Raw genomic sequence first — 15962 nt, 5'->3', positions numbered from 1 at the left:
GTCTAGCGACAAAGGTTACAACGACCCTAATGAGTTATTACAAACACCAGTGTATCTATCTATCATATTTTTCTTTATTGTTTCCACAAATACAAAATAAACAAACAAAGAAAACTCATAAATCATAAGTGACTGCACCTTTTCCTTTTACAGTGAAGCTGTGCAAAGGAAGTGGCATATACAGACCTGTAGGGGGCGTCAGGAGCACCGAGCACCGAGCACCGTGTAGAAGCTACCGCCCGAAGAAGAAGCGACTACGAGGATAGAGGGTGGGAAAAAAAGCAAGTAACTAGTCCTGTTTACAACAACATAATGGAGCAAAAGTGGTCAAATGCGCCTTACATGCGTGTATTATTTGCTGGATTTACGCTATGTGTTGCATTAGGTGAGTGTTGAAGTCTAACTTGGTTTGAATTTCAATTTGTAAGTGTGTGATTTTCAGCTCATTATTTTAGGTGGGATACTCAGGTTAGCTAGCTAGCGATGTTATTCTGCATCTCGTGTATCGTACGGCAGAAACCTAACTACACGCCTAACCTCTCTTCATGATCTAGCTAATTAATGTACCTTTGTTCGCCTTCATAGCTCACGTTGCGGACAAGATTTAACACTAATAGAAGCTTTGTTCCTCTCGGGTATGTTATTAGCTGACTTTAGAGCATCGTTTTAGACGCGTCGACATAACATGTAATATGGAAGAGGAACAGTTAAATGTAGAAAAAGCAGAATAAGAATTGGTGCAGAGTCGTGGCTACCGCCCTGGCTACTGTCGTTGTGTGGTAACTAGGTGATGAAGGACCATCCGTGAGAGGCTAACTAGCCGATACACATTCATATTTTGCTGAATCGGGGATCGCTTGATCTATTGGATATGTGCCGATTTGAAGAGTATCTTTAAACAGAACAGATAATCTTTCTAATTATATCCAGTCCTGCAGGTAGATGGACAATAACCGAGGCCACTTTACAGTGCCAGATATTTCAGTAACGGTTTCGTTAGGCGTGAGTCTCCTCGGACTATGTGTCGTATGGTGGATAGTCATATACTAAGATAACTAGCACACCAGATTAACACTAGTTAAAGTTAGCAGCTGTCTAGTATATGTTTATCACCAATATTAACTGATGGTTTTTATATTTTATTAGTACATTTTGGTTTTAAAACGGTGCCAACGCATCGAGTCTAAAGCCCGACCTTACCTTGACTAGCTTAACGTACACCATCCTTCCAGATCCAGTCTGTGAAGCTACCACTATACATACATACTGTATATTTATGCTTTTAATGATAAAAGTAGTAACACAACTCTTTAGCCAGACAAAATAACCTAATTTACTTTAATGTTTGCCACTGAACACTATAATTTCTGCTGCTGCCACTATTGTTATTGCCAGTGTCTGGCTATTATATTTAATACCCTTTACAATGCAAAGACAATGTAAGAATCACCCAACTACTGTTGACCTGCTGAACTTATATCTTATGGAAAGTTTAATCAATTTATTGTTTGACAGAAAATTAAGTTGCTACTATTGAAAAACCAAATCAAATAATAGGCGGCTTTGCATGGAGTCGTGTAACAGGCATTATTCATCACCAGTGTGTGTTTTCCTGTGTCTCATGTGTCTTTTGTTCAGAAATGCTGGATTTATTGCATGCCACTGCACAATATATTACAGTAACATAATAAGTAAATAACATAACATACAAGAATATAAAACATTTCTACTGACAACAAATATTGCTGTACTTTATTGTTTATAGTTTGTGTTATGGATGGTATCTATGTGATAAGTTGCGATAGTAGAACTGGTTGAACCTGCATCCTCAGTTTGTCTGTTTCTTCTTGTTACTCTTTTTGTCTTTCCCTGCTCTCCACTCATTCCAACCAGTCGAGGCAGATGGCTGCCCGCCCTACTGTCACCTAGTGCTTGCTCAAGGGGAATTTGTTGGGTATTTCTTTTTCAACTATTCGCGTGGTATCTATGCCGCAATGCATAGTGTAAGCGTCAGGTTATGGTGTAGACTATACATGGATTTAACACAGAAGCATAAATCAGTTTTACGTCACAAGTATAGACAAACACAGAGTGTTTAAGATAATAGCGTACAAACCATCACAATCTTTCTTGTCTTTTTTTTTAACACATCCAAACTTTTGAAGTGTTAGTGGAAAAGGTATTATTAAAAAGATTTAATAACTGGTTGAACATTATTTGACAGCAGTAACTCCAAGTGATACAGACTTCCATTAGTCTGGGATTGAATTGTAGTCCCTGTAACAGAGAAGTGTCTTTAGATCTATCACATAAAATATTTTTGCATTGGGCAATATTCTCTATATTATAAACTTGGATCTCATTCAGTCATACCCCTTAACTACGTTAATGAAATGCTCTCATAGGACCTACCCATCCAAGTTGGGGTGGACTTAATGGTCCAACACCGTTCAAATCTGAGCGGTTATCTTGTTTACACTAACTAAACCTGAGAACAAACCTGCTCCTAAGTAGTTTTGAGTTTGTGGATAAGTTGCCAGGACAACAAGCTCAACGTGACTTTGTAAGAACCAACAGATATGTGTGGTATAATCTCAAATCGTCAACATTATCTAGCTAACTTGTTGATCCTTGTAAGAAGAATAGGGTCCAGATCACATTTCATCACCAGTTTATGCAGAAAACTGGGAAATATAAACAGTTCACTTACCTTTTCTTGTGATGCTTCATAATCTAATCACAGTGAATAATATTTACCAGTAGCAAATGCAATAAAAAAATACAGATGGCTCCTTTACAATGCAGTGCTGTATGACTAAAAACTAACCTTTGATGATTGTAACAAACCCCGTGGTGACCAGATTAACATTTTTACATCTACATGAGCAAATTATCAAATTACTCCAAAGGTTAAAGCAGTGTCCCATTCAGATAAAAGTACTAATGTTTACTCGCACCATTTAGTTGCCCGAAAGTCTACCTCAGTCTATTTTCAGTGTGCCTCCTGGCTAAATTCCATAGACAATACCATCAGGTGTCATAGTTGAGAAGATGCGAATCATTTCTAAATATTCATTGAGAGAATAGAAATGGATGAGTTTGCAGAAATTAAATCTGTTTAAAAGGGTTGAAAAGGTTACACATTAATGTGTTTATCAGCTTGACTTTGCTGTTTATTTTGGCTACAATACACAGTAGGGTCCTGTGGGGAGTAAACAAGAAGTCCTTGAAAACATCCAACAATAACTAAGAAATCTTAGAAGGGACAATGACAATAGAATGAATGTGAAACATTTCCACACCTGCCATGTTATGGCAGCCTGTAACCTCAATACTTAATACTATTTATTTGAAACCTTGTCTTTAGTAAATTGAGGGCATGACTCAGTGAATGCACATTAATAATTCACAGATATGAATTATTAACTAATGTGGATGAATTATATGCTTTTGTGCACATTTTTTCCTTGACCCTTACTAAGAGAGCTGTTTGTTGCAGCTAGAACATGAATAGTGACAAAGTACTCCCTCTTCACTTTCTTTTTATATAAAGTATTTGTCAATTAATCTTTTAATTGATAAGTTGATCTGTTGATTTACAGAAAAATTTGTTTTACTGCAGGGTTGTTTTTGGTACTTACAGTTATGTTGTATTGTATTCGTCTATAAGGCATAAACTCAGTTTATTGTATGTCATTGTATGGAGCATTTAGACCTTTACCTTATAACCAGAAACTTATTTTTATTCCTTTTTTTTTTTATTAACAGTCACAAAACCTACATTTGGAATCGACATATATGCAGAACCAGAGGTGATAATTCAGAACGGCACCACAGGAATCCTTCGATGCAGCTTCAAGTCCCATGAAGTGGTCAGCAGCTCGACCACAGTGACCTGGAGTTTTCAGTCCAGTGAGCCTGACAATAAGTTCTCCAGTGCGCCATATGTGGTACGTCCTCCTCACTGGTCATATCCTCTCTGTGAAGATTTCCCCACAGCTGCAGGACATTTTCCTGTGATTGTTTTAGCTCACACATAAAGAAAAGCTTCAGCTGTTGTTTAAGGTATATTCTTACTATGATGACATGGTTTCAGCATCTAGTATGTCACAGTTTCATCTTTTAAATAAAGTCAATGCCAGGGATTTATTTATACTGTGTATTAGATACAGCCCTAATTAAGACATTTTTCAGAATTCAACAGTTCAAGTTGCTTATCCTGCTATCACCTCCACGACAAAGCATTTGTGTATTTTTTTAGACATTTGCTGTCTACATACAGTATTTTTGTAGTACATCGGTACATCAATGAGGCTCTAAAAGATTTGTGTTTAACTTGGCTTTAGATCACATTGAAGGATTTCATTGTGTTACACTTGGAGCAAATGTAAACACATATTCTAAAGAACAAAGCACGCTGCATTGAATCCAGAAAGTTTGTAGGGTGAGGAGCACTGTGGGTCATTTCCCATTCACAGTACCTACTTCTTTTTTTGTTTAGATACCAGTCAGGTTGGGCGGGGGCCTGGCAGCTGTAATCTCCTGCAAACATAATGACATAGCCGTAGGGTTTTTAATTTGCAGAGTTGCCATGCCAGAACACACAAGTACATGCAGTCACTTGGAGTATATCCATGTTAATTTGGTTAATTTTGTATATACATATCTCTCTGTTCTGCCTCTGTCCACATGAGAACTTCCTCAAAAACAAAACTTTTCTACTACTGTTCCCAGAGTATAAATCTTAAAATGCCACGTTGTTGTTTCAGTTTCAACAGGGAACACTGAGCTTTTACACAACAATGACAAAAACTGCTCAACAAGGATCCTGCCTGTATAGTCGAACAGGCAGTGCAGCGTCTTCACAAGCAGCTGCACTGTAGTGGTCTCACACCTTACCAGATGTTGGCTGTAATGATGAATTTTGTAAAGACAAAGAACAGGAGACTTCTTTATGCTTTTCTTTATGTTGTCCACTATGGTCTCTTCAAAAACGAGCTGTAAATGTGTGGATGCAAAACGCTTTTTCACAAAGCATGTCACTTTGAACAGAATAATCCGTCAAACTAAACCAGGGTCTGAAAATACATGTGGATATGTGACAATAGAGTAGACCTATCCCCAGAATATGGGAGATGGTTCACTGAAATAATTCAGAAAAAACTCATCCTTGTGTTTACTCAGCTGACACTGCTTAAAGTAACAAGGCCATGGTTTCACAGAAACTCTGGCTTCTGTGTCCATGAATGAACCAGAGACAGATTAGTGCTGATTATAGTTCAATTAAATGTTATGTTAATATTTTTACACTCGGCTCACTCTGAAAAATCAACCAAGTCACAGTATTTGTTGCTATAGATTCAGATCCAGAGAGAATAATCTGTGCAGATTTCATGATTCTGCCTGCTGCTGTATTTCCTTGACTTGATTTTTCTTGTAGTGAATGTAGCTATACCGTCTGCTTAATGTCAGTGTGCTTTGAGTTTTAGGAATGAGGTAACGTTAAAACCATTCTACAAATGTTTCAGAGGAGGCAAGCAAACACAAAATACACAGATGTGCTTGATTTTCTGATAATTCACATATGGCTCTGATGATTTCATCTTTACACTGTTGAGTCATGCAGCTTTAAGCTTTTTTGGAGATAATTTGACATATCACAGTACAAAAAGCACACATGTAAGTAATAAAATAAATGACAGTTGAATCACACTGTCGTGGTGTGTTGCACCATTTTAATGAAACCGAGCCATCGTTAATAGGAACACCTGTGCCATTTGCACTATGACAAGTCTAGAATCCATTTATTACAACAGACGTCTATGTACTTTGTCACTGTGGGTCGTACTAAAAGTTTTGTTATGTGTGTCATGTGTCGTACGAGCTCTGAATCTGGGAAGACTGGTTTCCACTACTGTGCATTTAAAAGTGAGCTGCAATGCAAATGAATGTTTTGAATGAATGATGATCTTATCTATATATATATATATATATTCATTTGCATTGCAGCTCACTTTTAAATGCACAGTAGTGGAAACCAGTCTTCCCAGATTCAGAGCTCGTACGACACATGACACACATAATATATATATATATATATGCAATGTAATGTCAGGTCTCATAAAAAGCAGATTTTGATCTCAGTGACGTAACTAATATGTGTGATTTTTGATTGTTATTTCCAGAAAACACTGTTTATTCTAAATTTGCTTCCCTTTGTAGATTTTCTACTTTACCGGTGGGAAAGGATTCCCCGGACAAATTGAGTTTAAGGATCGAGTTCAGTTTATTGGTGACATCAACAAGAGGGACGTCTCAATACAGCTGAGTCCGGCACAGTTCAGTGACAATGGTACCTTCTTCTGTGACGTGAGGAACCCACCAGACGTGACTGGAACAATGGCTCGAATAGAGCTTAGGGTCGTTCGAAGAGGTGAATGCTCACATTTCTGTTCCAACATTGTAAACAATTGAGTGTTTATTGATTAATTTTAAATGGATTTAAAAAGTGATGGTGGAAAAAGTAACTGAAACTCTATGTAAGACGCTTTTCCAGTAGTGTTGTGGATGCTGTGGCTATACATGTTGCTGTTGTCTTAATTTGAAACGAAAGTAACAGGAAAAGAAATACTGAAGACTGATCTAAACTAAAGTATTAAATGCCCTAATTAAATTTAAATTGAGGCTTAATATGGTGTAACTAAAAAAAACGAGTGTTAAAGTTTCAGCGACAGGGGAGTATATTATTAGCAACAACCATAAGTACTATAAATAAAACATATGGTTGAAATAACACATCTATGACAGTTTAAAACACTCCACATTAAAGGCATCATGAGAGAACACTATTGGCTTGCATCGATGTGCACAGGTGTAACTAATAAAAAGGCCCTGTGATTGGTGAGTCCTATATTTCTTTGGTTTTAAATAAAATATATAACTTTTGAAATGTAATTAGCTTAAGAAGTTCTCACGTATTTTAGGTAAATCTAAAACTAGCCCTGTGATATTCAGCTTAGCCTAAATGTTGCCTAAGTGACTTTACAGTATTTTACTGCCACACTAATTGTGATAACTGACAGTTATAGGTCTTTAGTTGTTAAAAAATAGGTCAGATGTAACTGAATCTTTGCTGAAAATAAAAGGAAACCATTCTCCTGGAGTAAAATGAACCAAAATTTATGTAAAATCAATTGAGTTTAAAAACATACATTCAGTTTGACAGTTCTAACTATAAACGGTAGTTTAGTAGTATTTGTTATCTAAAATGTCGGTTTCATATTTGAAAACCATGCCTGATTGTTCTCGCTTTTATTTGTTGTGTACAGAATCCCTTCCTCAGAGCAACACTACCCTTATAATCGGAGCAGTTTGTGGCGCTTTACTTCTCCTTGTCCTCATCGCTATAGCTGCCTGCATTGTCACGAGGCATCGCACCCGGCATGATTATGAAGGGTAAGTGTGCTGCCTTACTTGTGCCCACTATCACGTACAGCATTAACACAACTACACTGCATGACAACGGGACGTAATCCAAAATAAAAACACATTTAGTCCACATTTATATTAGTAACACTGTTACTCACCCTTATGCTCCATCATCCAAACAACTTCATCACACCTTTCAGGGATAAACTGTGTTAAACTGGCAGTTACTCTGAGATATGATTATCAAAAAATGCCAATGTCTAAAAGGTTTACTGTTATCAAAATATAATTATATGGAAAAATAATTTAAAGTATCAATTTCAATAGGTAAAGCAAAGGAAATGCAGCTGATCATTTCCAGCTGTATATGTATTAATGAGTTCCACAACACAGCTTAGCTTACTAGTCAAATTAGAAGAATTAGATTTTTGCAGGAAATAGGTGAAACCAAACTGAATATCATTTAAAAGTATAGTTTTTCCTAACAATGACTATCAGAAAGTGATAAATATGCTAAAGCAGAGCCATGCTGTTACCTGAGAATTAAGCATTTAGCAAATGAATGTCAGAAAAGGTGTTTGGTATCATGTAAGGTAAGTAAGATTAATTTTTTATGCTCTGTGTGATTGAGAAGGTTTCCTGAATCTTTTTGTATCTATTATTTCTTCAGAGATTAAATTGTCCGACACCTGTAACACCTCTTTACATTTCTCTGCATGGGAGTAGGATTTACTCTGTCTTTCTTTACCTGTGGAGAAAAGGTGTGTGTTTTGGGCTGTCAGACGTTGCTGCTAATCAATAACGCGTTTGGCAAAGACTTTCTCATGAACTTTGTTTGGTTTGGTTAGCTTGAGGTATTTTGACTATGTCCATCCTGCATGCTCCCATCACTTTGTTCACCTCAATCAAATAACCACGGTGAATCATAAACATATGTGGCTTACATAGAAGTTGAAATTAACAGTAAGAAACTGCAGCTCCTGCATGGCTGCTTGGTATGTGGGCTTGTGTTCATGCCTTCGGTTGGGTTACTGTTGGTGCCAGTCACTTTCCTCCATTACAGCATTTTAAAACAACTGATTTCACAGTTCTTTCTGTTAACATCATTGACTATCTTGTTGTCAGCATGTTGTGAAGTCATTGTCCATCATCTTTTGTCACTAACATTGAAAAGCTAACACTATCTTTCCTCCTGTCAAGTTGATAGATACCTCAATCACAAGGTTGTTTGTATGTTGTGTGCGTGTGTGTGTTTTATTTTGTGGAGTCAAAAAATGTGTTTTAGAAAGATATGTTTAGATGTTTGGTTGACAGTGTTAAGTCTCCTTGAAATGAAATTGTGATAAATGATGAAGCTCATGTAACTGAAGTTGAGCACTTCTCTTACTGTACATATTGATGTCAAATGGCTTTGCTAGTGGTGCACTGATAACTTGTTTCAAAAAGTCCTGATGCAAGTAAAAATCCAAGGAAAAATCAACACAGCAGGAAAATTATTTTCAGTGAATTAATTATGTAATCATGCAAAATGAGTCATTTGTGACTTAAGGAAATAAATGTCCAGCAAAATGTTTTTTGATTAGTCAGTTAATTATTGCAGTTAGATTCTAGCTTAATGTTTTAATGTCAAACATTGTGAAAACAACTCCACTGTGATGGGAAAAATCACAATTTGTCAGTGACCAGCATGATTTCTTGAAGCTGTTTTGTTTGTCTAACGCTGCAAAACACAGCGATGTACTGTGTGACAAAGAAAAAAGGAGCAAATACTCACAATGTAAGAGTGTAAACTAATTAACGGTAGATATTTTACCCTAGGTAAGATGATCTGTCCATATTTTAAGACAAATTTATCATAAATGCAGGTAATTCAACAAGATTTAATCACTTTTCCCCCACTATAAACCTGTCTTAGAGAATGGCCACTGAGGCGAATAAGGCTCAAGCCACTATTTGAGAATTTACAGTAGCCATGTTGTACTTAAGCCGACTAACTGAATTGGCATATGTCTGACATGATTTAAAACCATATCAGTGCACCTCTAGTCTTCTCCCAGTCTCTGTCACTGTTTTCACTATCGCTTTCAAGCCAATGGGAGCTGTCATGCACTTGTTCTGCATCCAGTGTTTCATATGTGCATCTCTCATTATTTTATCTTTGTCATATGTCCCATTATTTGTGTTTGTCTCCACGTGACTGTGCACCAATGATTACCCGACACCTTGGCAAATGATAAACCTAAACTAGATGCACATCCTTGGAAAGTGTGAGCTCTCAGGCTCCACAGCCACGAAAGAAGGTGGAGTCTGGCTTGGAGAGCTCAAAGTGTGCCATTCCACCGGGGCCACTACAGGTAGGAGTTGGAGAAGAAATCCATTGGCTGCCACCATGTCACTGGGAAAGAGCTGCATTTATATGGTCATGTTGTTTATCTGAACACAAATGGAAAAATACCCTACTTCTTTTATCCCCCTCAACTGATGCAATGTAATGTGCAATATTAGGTTTAGATCGACCATAAAAAGTTTATACAACAAAACAAAAAGCATCATAAAATAATACAAATGATCAAAATCATATAAAAATGCGCAGTAGAGAGTTTTTAAAAAGTAATCTCAAACAAAGTGCAGTAAGAAGATTAAAAACTAACTCAATGTTGAATGTTTGGCGTGACTATAATCTGCCCTTCAAAGTATCAGTTGTACATGCACAAAGTTTTTCACGGTACTCGTAAAACTTGTCGCGCTAAAAGTGTCTTGGGAAACCTTTAGGCTGTCTCTGTGGCAGTTTGATCAGTTGTGCAAGGTATGAGTACTTTTCGATGGAATCAGGGGGACAGGTTGACAAAGTTTCAACAGTGCCTGAAAACAGCCAGGTGCCATGGGGGGACTGAAACAGGTTCTGCTTACGTTATCACTTCTCCTGTTCATACTTGCCATGTATAGAGCCTCACTAGTGTACTACACTTCATATTACTGAAGTTTCTGATAAACTGAACTGGGAATTCTGTACCTTGTCTCTTTTAGTTACAGGTAACTAGAAGCTCATATATGGAAAGGATCATTTAATGACCAGTATGAAACCGTTTCAGTGATGATGTTTTAAGACAGACTTGAAAAATTATGAACCTGTATTTTAAAGTTCCCTTCATAACAGCCCAAGGTCAGGATCGACAGGAAGTCAGGATTTTAAGATACTTCTTTACTGATAGGATTATTAGATCACTGGATTATTATGTCAGCACGGATGATGTACAGTTTCCAAGTGTTCATTTTGTGGCATATATATATTTTGAGTTAGTTTGTACCTTTTTTCCATTTGTTTAAAGCATCAGAGCAGTGATACAAACAAGATGAGACTGTGAGTGTACAGAAAGACTGATTCACCAGGAGTTACAGTTTGGTAAATCTTCTACGTGCTCCTGCCTTGTGCGTACATTCATTCCTGAAGGCATATAACTTGTTAAGACTTTAGAGATTGGTGTTTGTGTCCAACTAAACACCCATAATGGTAAAATTTAAATAACTATTTGTGCTCATACTGTGTCCTAGGTGAAAAAGCTGTATAATAAATTAGATCTATCAGCAACTGTTATTGTAGTATCAGTTACAAAACAATTGCGCAGTATGTTATAAATAGAAATAAATAAATGTTCCTAAACTTTTGTCCACGGAAATGTTGTGTAGTCAACACGAAACTTATATATAAGCTGTATGAAAATGTCTTGTATTATTATGCTAAATTACTGATAATTTTGTCTGTACAGTCATAACACAATGAAAAATACAAATTATTAGTAATTTCCTAGAGCCCAATATGTGTTCAGAACAAAGCTCAAAAATATCTAGAGACACTGAATAAACATTGAATATTCAGATTTTAGAAATTGGAAAAAATTATATTAATAGTACATCTCTAAATTATAAATTGCAAAGTGTTTTAAAAAGTCACACATAAGATAATGTAGTAAAGTGTGAAAGGTATGTAAGGTAGAAGAATATGTTGTGCAGTGCACTTATAAACTACATTGCTCTAACCAAATAGCTAATTAATCTAACTAATCAATGGTTAGACTAATCATTTCAGCTTTGCTTTACATAATTACCTGTGTGCATGAGAAGGTGATTGGTTACATTTAGTCATCAAACTTAATAGGAAACGGTCTTATTGCTTAAAATAACAAGTTTTACTGTAAAGAACATAATTATTGAAACTTGATGTTTAATTCTCAACACCTAGGTGACTCGTAATCACCTGTATGGGTTTAAAAAATCTGTAAAATGTCTTGTTTTTCAGATTTTATCTGGATTTATGTGTTTTTTTCACGGACTACACTTCTTTTCCCCCATTTTTCTTTTTGTACTTCAGGGCCCGGTGATATACGCCCAGTTGGATCATTCAGGCAGCAAAAACTCATTCCACAAGATGGAGCCAGTGGTCTATGCTGACATTCGTAAAAACTGAAGAGGAACTGGGGACCAAAAAAATAAATAAGTATCAGACCTCTGTATCAGCTGCTCTGGGGAAGGGTGGGATTATTTCAACAGGGACATAATCAGTTTTCCTTTTATCCATCTTTTGTCCTCTGAAAGCATGAAGCTATTATAAAATAGTGTCAGTCTCCATGTGCTTTGTTGTAAAGACAAATAAGCAAAGGAACAACCTAATGGACGCTGCATCAGTCCATCACATCAGGCTTTAATCAGTTCTCCAGCACGGGGATGTAAAAATAAGAATGCCTTCATAGATATCATTCCACATGTAAAAATGTTTGATGTAATCATTGTGGCTTTGTGGCTACAAAACAAAAACAGCAGATATGCAGACTGTTGCACCAGATTAACATACGTTGGATCATGAGTTGGACTGTAACGTCAGCTGCTCACTGTCACAACAAACCCCAGCGCTACTTCAGCTATTTATTAAAGAACGGTTTGAGAAATTCACGTTTTATTGAACAGCTTTTGGATAAAATGTGAGAAAAAGCCCCCACTAACGAGTGAGATAACAATATGGTTTCCCACCTGTGAACCATCTATATGATGGTGGTCAGGTGGAACTGTGGGTAAAGTACTCACCTGGGTTTCAAAGATTTTATTTTATTTTTTTTAATTTTCTTTTTCTTTTCATCATGAGTCTGACAACACGGTTAAATCGGTGGTTACTATTAATCCAGACAGTCTGTCCAGAGTTGCACCTGATCAGATGAGGTGGAAGTTTTAAGTTATATCTTAACTTTATTTTGTAACAAACATTTTATGGTAAAACCTGTTACTATAACATTATAGCCTAACTTCTAAGTGATGTTTATGTTACCTTACAGGTGTGTTACAATAATTTCCTGGTGCAACAGTCTGCTGAAGCCACATTTCATTAGCACCATGCGGTAGTTCAATGGTGATTGTGTTTCGTAGGATCTTGCATTGCCTTCAGTGAATTTGCATGCAGCTCTAAATAACATCTATAAGCTGAGTTTGGTACTTGTCAACTAATTGTAAAACAGAAGAATCCGTCTGACATCGTATTACTGTGAATGCTTCAGTTCTTTGTAAAGTTCTGGCATGTTGATATAACTTTAAGGATACTGCCTCCCATTTGTTTTCACCTCAGTTGAACATGTTCTTTAACCATTTTCCTTTTTCTGACTACATTTGGTACTCAGTTTGGTTGCTCTGAGTGTCTTCATTTTTACAGGTGTGCTAACCCACTCACGAGCAGTGCAGCCCAAAGAAAGACTTTTTTTGTGTTTTGCTTGTGTGTGATTTGAAAGTAAAAGCAAAGTTTGCTGCTGGTAGTTATTAGCTGGGCAATTTATTTTTCAGCTTAGTTTTGAAATATGCATGTTAAAACAAGATGTTTAACTGGGGTGAAATATTTCATACGAAAACATGGGCGCTCTTATTTGTTGGACAAAACAAATGCTAAATACACTACTAACATAACAATCATTTATAAAACTGTCCATCCTTTTTTTCATGTATGTATTATGTAAAGCTCTTTTTTTCTAATAATGGGCCAAATATCTAATATCAACAGATGCTTTTAAGCGTAAAATGCATTCCAAATTAGTATAATTTTTTATTTGTCTTGCAGCATTTAAAAGCCAGTTTTATGATTTTGCTTGTTAATAGTTTGGTTGCCTATAAGAATGATGTAACCAGTGTAAATGCCTTCAGCTTCAGATTCAGAATGCAGTAAATATCCATGTTGACCAATATTTGTATATATTTCTTGCTCATGTAAGATATAGTGCTGTTTACTGTAACTCATTCCAGTGTGGCGTGGCTGTGGATGTCTTTCCATAGAGAGAAAGTAGTTTTCTGTAGATGTCTAGAAAGTTGGCGACATGCTTAATAGTTTCTCCTTTTAGTCTTAATTATCTGTCACTGGACAGTCCAGTATATACAGTGCCTGCAGTGGTTCTGAGTCATTTAATTCAGAATGGCTTGATTTAAACTTTCTTTAATCAGTGCTCTGTACAAAATAGCATTAACTGAATGTGAGTCTTGTTTCAGTGCTCCGTTCGAATCAAGAGCCATTCCTGATATCAAAGTTCACATGTTTATTTAACCAAAGCAACACTATATAGGGCCTGCTCTTTAAAGTTTACAACAGGGCTGTCTTACCTTACACAGGTGCTTTGTGCTCACCTTCCTCTGTGAAAACGTGTGCTATTTAAATCGAGGCTGGTTCATTTCCATACGACAGACCTGGCCGTTTCCTTGCCTGTGCAAACCAGTGCCTCGCTAAAATGAATAAATTCACAACCAGTTAAAATACTGTCAGTAAAACATATTTCTACTGATTCTACAGCCAGAATTTAATTTGATTTTATCCCACATGAAAAGAAGCAGCAGGTGAGTGGGGAACAAAGTGGGACTGTCCCCAGTGAAACCACGGCAAGCAGTCGTAATTCAGTCTTTATAACACTGTAAAATAGTTTATGTCTTCATAGGGGACGTTGTACTTGTCATTAAATACTGTAATAGTGGCAGAAACCACAGAGTCATGATACTTAACTACCTTTAGAGAATGTTGGGACCAAACATGATGAAAAAACATTAAGTTGCTGCCACATTGCATCTGTAAAATCTCAGTTTTATGTATGCACCGCGCTGAACTGACAGTTATGACAGGGTTATTGTTTTTTCTATAGTTTGTTCTGATTATACATTGTGGAAAAAACTTCTTTACTCACTCTAACATTCCTTGTTTTCATTGATAGAACCTCTGACTAAAGATAATTTGAATTCCTCTTAATCCATTTTGACTTGACTGTGGCTTTGACACCGCCCCAGGCACTGTGTAGTCTTCCAAATCTGTTTTATCTTGAACGTTTAAGCCTTTTCCGTTTATTTCTGTTTGTTATTGTTACTAGTTGGCATGTATTTCAGTGTATTCACCGGAAAGAAAAAGAAAACAACCTGTATGATACCAACAAACCTTTTACTGCTTGCCGCTTTGCTCCTAATTGTGACTTGTTAGCGTGTTTGGTGCTGTTGTAGAAATTATGATGTAAACTATAAATTATGTAAAATCTCCAATTCGGCCATCCTCCCACGCAATGTTTGATGTCTTAAACTTTGGAAGGAATGCAGGCTGCAGTGTTTGCTCCCGTTCATGGCTTACTTAGTGTTTTTCGGTGGTAAATAGTTGTGTGTTCTTTGAAAATTGTTGAGTATGTTATGTGGTAAAATCTGCACTATGTCTTGCATATGAAAGACAACAAATACCCTGTGATTTTTTTTTTTATAATTAATCTACGAATGACCTTGGCCTCTGTTTAATGTCCTTTAAAACTGGAATGTTGTACATTTAGTGCCTTTTACATTTCATCAGCTAACTTGAACATCTGCTCAAAGTGGAAAAGATAAGATTCATTTATTTTACTTTTATTGTATGTATTTTTTGATACACATAATAGCGCCTCTGTATCCACTGTTTAAATTTTATATAAAACTAATTCCCGGCCATTTATATGTGTGTTTTCTCTGATTATTGTATTCTCACCAACCTGAGAAGTCACTTTTGTTTTTACTTTAAGTAAGATTGTTTATCAGATTTAATGTAACATGAAGTGCCTTACAAGAACATCATATTTTCAGTGCAGTTGAATCTTTCTCATCATCTTTAATCTTCTTTCACACGTAACGTTAACATAGTCTTTATTGTAAGGAGAATAAAAGTACACTTGCAAAACTTGAAAAATAATGTGGTACTCAGATCCTTCTGTAAAAATAGAAATGGTATGCAAAAGTATAAATGATCAATTAAACATTTACATCCTAATATAATAAAGAAATTGTTACCAAAATAAATCCTACGCAGTCATAACACTGAGAAAATAGTAGTAAAAGTAGTAAATATATTCTTAGTCTGCCTCTTTCAGATGTTGATGGTACAAATACCCACTGAACATGTTTACTGAAGCGAAAGGTAAAAGTGATATTGACAACATATATTTAACGTATATTGTCCCCTGTAACTGATATCCAATATCAAATAATCATAATTAATTTTCACTCTTTGGTGA

General features: G+C 36.2%; 1 protein-coding gene across 1 annotated transcript; it reads left to right on the top strand.

The window, feature by feature from the left end:
* Positions 1 to 224: 224 nt before the first annotated feature.
* On the top strand, positions 225 to 15406 carry mpzl1l (myelin protein zero-like 1 like). The gene is made up of 6 exons (XM_026370981.1): positions 225 to 385; positions 3769 to 3950; positions 6223 to 6433; positions 7329 to 7455; positions 9677 to 9782; positions 11798 to 15406. Exons 1-6 carry the CDS (start codon positions 313 to 315, stop codon positions 11891 to 11893), a joined length of 795 nt encoding a protein of 264 aa, XP_026226766.1. The 5' UTR covers positions 225 to 312; the 3' UTR covers positions 11894 to 15406.
* Positions 15407 to 15962: the final 556 nt, after the last annotated feature.

Source organism: Anabas testudineus, chromosome 14 (assembly GCF_900324465.2).
Source record: "Anabas testudineus chromosome 14, fAnaTes1.2, whole genome shotgun sequence".
Lineage (NCBI taxonomy): Eukaryota > Metazoa > Chordata > Actinopteri > Anabantiformes > Anabantidae > Anabas > Anabas testudineus.
This window is presented reverse-complemented; position numbering and strand designations above follow the sequence as displayed.